Genomic DNA, 6000 nt, shown 5'->3' with positions numbered 1-6000 from the left:
ATGAAATCCTGGCTGGCCTGGCCTGCCACTTTTTCCTACAAAAAGGGGAACATTTTAAAAGGGGGAGGGTTCTGTGGGTAAAAATCCATAAACTCATTAGAAAATTACAGGAAAACAAAAAGGTTCACTTTCTATTCTAATGCGCTTCCATACCTGCAGCCAACTTGTGCAGCCCAATGGGTCGGAAACCTCACTCATTCCAACATGAGACTCATGGCAGTCTTGCCTACAGCAAAAGGACGCTTGGATTTTTAAAACAGATAACACAACAGACATTTTTTTTTGTTTGTTTTAAAGTAAAAAGTCAATTTTATTTGTTTGTTACAGTAAATGGTTTAGAAGAGATGCAGTCTGTTACAAAGGGGGCTCCATCCTTTATCTCTGGAATGTCGCATTCTTTGGCCTTTTTGCTTCAAACACTTTGGCAGGAGGGACAAGCAAAGCGGAGTTGCCTAAAGAAATACAGGCAAGCGAAGACTCCCAGCAGTCTGGTACATGTGGGCGCTAGCTAGAGCGAGCTACACAGGCGGCATTTGGTACTAGCAGAAGTGAAGGTACGCGGACAGGACTTTCAGTCGTCTCCTCCACACAGGTTTAGCAGAGCTCTCTGGTAATCGCCCTTTGTGTCTTGCTGCAAAAATAATCCAAAAAAAAAAAAAGAAAGAAAATAATCAAATGGGAGCTTTAGAAAGCAATACGGTATAACACGTTTGCTTCCATGCTTGGGCGAGGGCGAATCCTCGCCTTCGCCATTTCTTAACCAGAAACTTTTTAAACAAATTTTATATTCCGCCTTTCGTGCATGATCAGCCCTTTCAAAGCAGATTACCTTTAGGTACCGAAAGTACTTCCCTGTCCCTGTGTGCTTACAATCTAAGGGGATCGTTTAGCATGGTTGTCTTTATAGGCGGGATATAAGAACTTGTAATAAATAAATAAGCTGCATCAGGGCTTTACTGAGCAGTAAACCATATGGCAAATGCTCTAATGCACAGAGACCAGGTCTTGAGACTCAGCTGAGGGGAGGAGGGTGAATAAGTCAGGGAACTGTAATTCATGGGTGGGGGAGAGGGAAGGGTGGAAGAGAAAGCTGATATGCATTCCACACTCTTAGGCCCCACCACTCCCTGCTAATTAGCAACAACCTTAGGGCGACCACACCACAAGTTCCCAGGTACAGTCCTATCTAAAATGGCGCCAGCTAGCCCTGGGTGCCTTTTTAAACTTTTAGGAAAAATGCTGCATCTTGGTAAATAGACCCAAGTTTGCACCTGAGGCAATGGAGAACAATGGGACTTACCCAAGGAGTGTCAGAAAGATTTGAACCTTGGCTTCCCTGGTTCTCAGCCTTCTGCTCTAATCACTAGGCAGCCGCTTCTACTCAGCTCAGAAGCCAAACCTGACCCCTGCATGTTACCTTTCCCCACATACTAATCCTAACAGTGCAGAGCATTCATTCTCACAGGAATCTAGGTTGTTTCTTCAGAATTCATTACAAATCTCTGCCAAATAGTAGCAGGTAACATTTAAATCAGTGTACAATATATTCTGTGATACCTGGCAATTCCAACCGATTTATTTTTCTCCTTGACTTAGGAATTCATTCCCCTTGTGTTCTATTCAGTTTAATCACAGATTCCCCTTGTACATACATTCCCAGGTTCCTAGAAAGGCAGGCATGCGACTGCATAATGAATATTATTCCATTCATAAACACCCAGGGGATAGTTCTATTTCTCTTCTCATACTTTCTGCTTACCATAGTTTCAGGAAACAATGACCCTATTTCTTGTAAAATTAACATAGCCAAACAAATTCAGCTGTGTCAAACTGTTCAGCCACAGGTGTATAGCATGATAAACCCTTCTGAGTTAAAAGAGAAGCATGGAAGCCATTTGTTTAATAAAAATGTTTTTCTGGTGTGCACCAGAATCTGGATTCTGCTGTTCCTTGAAGCTGCAATAGTCTCAGGGTTTTGTTACTCTCAGTAGAAATTCTCTGATGGGCATATTCTGTGGAAGTCAGAGAACCGTCAAACACGGAATGACAGAAGGCAAGCAAGCATGATCTTTTCTCTAAGGGGGATATGCTTCTATATTACAGTTTTCAACTTGCACCGTCAGGCAGCTCAGTGTTGCTGTATACCAATCATTTGTAACAGCCAGACTAACGGGCCGATACAGTAAAGTCTGCGGGAGAGCGGGCGAACGCACGCTCTCCCAGCGCGCGCACCGGCGAGTGGCCAGTGCGCGCGATGCAGTATTTAAAATTAGGCCCGGCGGTAGATCTGGGCAAAAGGAGGTGCTAGGGACACTAGTGCGTCCCTAGCGCCTCCTTTTTGACAGGAGCGGTGGCTGTCAGCGGGTTTGACAGCCGACGCTCAATTTTGCCGGTGTCTGTTCGAGCCCGCTGACAGCCACGGGCTCGGAAACCGGACGCCAGCAAAATTGAGCGTCCAGTTTTTGGCCCGACAGCCGCGGGCCGATTTCAATTTGGGTTTTTTTTGGTTTTTTTTTTTACTCTTCGGGACCTCCGACTTAATATCGCTACGATATTAAGTCGGAGGGTGCACAGAAAAGCAGTTTTTACTGCTTTTCTGTGCACTTTCCCGGTGTCGGAAGAAATTAGCGCAGACCTTTGGGTCTACGCTAATTTCTGAAAGTAAAATGTGTGGCTTAGCTGCACATTTTACTTTCTGTATCCCACGCGCATACCTAATAGGGCCATCAACATGCATTTGCATGTTGAAGGCGCTATTGGGTGCCGCGGGTTGGACGCGCGTTTTCCTCCCCTTACTGAATAAGGGGTAAGGGAAAACGCGTGTCCAATAGCAGGCTAACAGTGCGCTCCAACGTACTGTATCAGCCTGTAAGAAAGTGAGCAATCATGCACATAAGACAAGACTAATTTTCAAAGTGAACCAAGGGCATGTTCATTTTGAAAATGATCCCACTGCAACTCAATTACACCTGCTAATGTGTGTGCAGGAATCTGAGGACATTTTGGCTTTCCAAAGTGTGCACATAGGTCCAAACCCTCCCCAACCCGCATATCAGGCAGGTCATTTTTTTTTTTATAATAAGCCATTTCCATAGCTAAAGATCTATTTTACCTGTGTAAATGCCTAGGGACCTGGCTACATTTACTTTGTACAGTGCTGTACATGCTGTCAGCATGATTTGAAAATTAAAAAAAAAATAATTCTATAATGTTCTTTTTATCAGACATGGGGGAGGGAAATTGTTTTAAAGCAATTTAGGTGGGTAAAAAGCATTTTAGCGACAATATTCAGCTCATCTAAAAACTGACCCCTCCCCCATCCATTGTGGCTAAAAGTGCCTATGGGCATGTTTAGGTTAGGGGTAGAAAATACACATAAAGATGACATTTCAGATCTATGCACACACTTTTCCCCACATACAAAAATGCAGGTGCCAGTGTCTGCATGTGAAAAATCCTCGCCTACGGACACTGCACCATTGGGGCACTTTGAGAATTGCCCCCAAAATAATAATTGAACTGGTTCTTTAAATAAACCATGCATGTGTTTATTCCCTTCATGTCTAAGGCTACATATTTTAATTGGAGTTTTTGAAATGAAAAAAAAAAAAAAAAAAAAAAAGACCTAAAAAGTACTAAAATGCAAATATAATTCATAAAAGGGGCCCCTCACAAAAAAAGGCATGGAACATCCCACAATATGTAAAAATGGTGCAATTTCTGCATTTTTGTACATTGGGCCATTTTCGGGAAAAAAAAAAAAAAAGTTTGCAAAAATCACTGATCACAGGCAATACTTTTTTTTTCCACATAGTCTGCTACATGCAAAATTCATTAAAATTCCAAAATGAATAAACTTCTGTGATACAATATCATGCATAAGTAGCTCATCTGGTTGGAATTCAGCCAAAAACTAGTGCATGACAGTGCCTTCGTGGGCTGGTTTTCCCAAAAAAAGATAAATGCACTGAGGGGTACTTCTCTCTTTCAGACTTCACCCCAGGAAATTTCACATGCAAATTTGCTACTACCACGGAATGAAGTCACAATGTCATGGGTTAATACATCTGCCCCCGGGTTTAACTAGATGGAAAAGAGACAGATGCTAAGAAGTACAGCAGCTACTTACGCCAATGAAGTAATACAGGGATTTCCATATTCGTTTTGAATTCATTTCTGATTTTTAGCATATCAATTTCGCTGCGAGACACCATAATCCTGATCAGGGTCTTGTCTTTGGTCCCTTTGCCCTGGAAATACACAAGTTACCAAAGTTGATGAAAGCATTGCATGAGATAATGGCGTCTACTATTTCACACAAACACAGAGTGCCGTGTTAAGCTTCCAGTAAGAATTTCTGCCATGGGGTCAGAACACAGAATAGGAGAAGACCTCTACCAAAAGGCATTTCTTTGATAAGAATAACTGCAGCTATCGCAGAGCGTTTTCTTTCCAAAAGGAACCCACTCCAGGGAAGGCATATTCTTAGAACATAAGTGCCATGCTAGGTCTCTGACAGTGGCTAGTCCAGGTCACAAGTACCTGTGTCAGATCGCAAATAGTTAATTACCTGTATCTTGCTTCCAGGGATAAGTGCTGGCTTTCCCAAACATACATGGCTGTTTATGGACTTTTCCTTCAGGAACCTACCCAACCCTCATTTGAACCCCGTGAGTTCACTGCTGACCATGTCCTCCGGCTTTCCTTCTACCTTTTTTAATGCAGTAAATACATTTTGTCTGGGCCTCCAAGATAGTAATTTTAAAACAGTGTCCACACCTTCTGCAAGTTTTTAACCTAGTAAATTTCTCCTTTAATATTTTTCTAACAAATTTTTTCTATACTGTACAGAAAGTCATTTCATTGGGAATTTCCAAGCCTGGATATCTCCCTTCTACTATTTCTAATCATCTTGAAACCTCCATTAGATAGTATAAACTGAAACTGAGTGAATCAACAGAGGTTGAGGCAATTAATCTACATCAGAAAAAAAAAATCAAAATTTATAGGTTCATTAATAGATTTACCTGCACAAAGACAAAGGATCTAAATCCCTTCCCCAAATTAAAACCATCATATTTGATTGACTCAACCTAGGAAGTATCCAAAGACCAGGTCCCATACCTGGAGAACGGACCTCCGAATTGAAAAGGATCATTCACAATGTTGTTCCTATAAAACACACCCTCAAATCTTTCACCAGAACACTGTGAAGAGCTCTATTATCATACTGCTCCTAGAGAAAGTTATTTGTAGGTCATGATACCTTTTAAAGGATCAACCCTTCTCTGTTCATTCTTTAAACACACCCTCAATCTACAAAGATCCCAGTAAGGCTAGGTGTTGAATGTTTTGATGTCCAATAATGGATGTTACCATATTCTATCCCTTACCTTATGACTATGCAAGTCAAACAATGAACAAACAAATATCACCAAATTATATATTCAATAAACATTCAAGACGTCTTTGACTGGGATTTTGATGCAACAGATTTCTCCCTTATGAACGGCCTGATTTTAAAAAGAATTTATATGCTTAAAAATGTGTTTTGCATGTGTAAATGCACTTTACCTGTATAAGTGGGCTTTTGAAAATTGCTACAATATATGCCATTGAATTGTCCATACGTGTAAATGGCTTTATAAAATTGCTACAATAGTATGATACATTTACACATGTAACGCCTTTTAAAATTACCTCCTAAGGTTTGCAAGAGAGACAGCACTGTGCAAAGCTGGAAAATCAATACTCTATAACTTTCCCAAGATATTTACCTTCATAGAGTCATATAATCTGTCAGCAAAATACAACGGCTTGTTCTGAATGCACTGGACTGCAAAGAAAAGAATGGACAAGTGGTAAATAGTCCTACAGAATGTCACAAATATATGCAAATAAGCTCTGGTGACTTCTATTGAGAAGCTTCCTAATACTAACATGCTAGAAAAAAAATTTCCCCCTACAGAGCATCTCTCTTACTGAGACTGTGCCAAATGA

General features: G+C 41.0%; 1 protein-coding gene across 1 annotated transcript in view; it reads right to left on the bottom strand.

The window, feature by feature from the left end:
- Positions 1 to 275: 275 nt before the first annotated feature.
- ANXA2 (annexin A2) overlaps positions 276 to 6000 on the bottom strand; it is a 78088-nt gene continuing 72363 nt past the window's right edge. The window contains 4 exon segments of the mRNA XM_029574883.1: positions 276 to 631; positions 4130 to 4163; positions 4165 to 4250; positions 5778 to 5836. Of these exon segments, the coding sequence (XP_029430743.1) occupies positions 572 to 631; positions 4130 to 4163; positions 4165 to 4250; positions 5778 to 5836 (239 nt within the window). The 3' untranslated portion in view covers positions 276 to 571.

The sequence above is a fragment of the Rhinatrema bivittatum genome, chromosome 13, assembly GCF_901001135.1.
Source record: "Rhinatrema bivittatum chromosome 13, aRhiBiv1.1, whole genome shotgun sequence".
Classification (NCBI taxonomy): domain Eukaryota; kingdom Metazoa; phylum Chordata; class Amphibia; order Gymnophiona; family Rhinatrematidae; genus Rhinatrema; species Rhinatrema bivittatum.
This window is presented reverse-complemented; position numbering and strand designations above follow the sequence as displayed.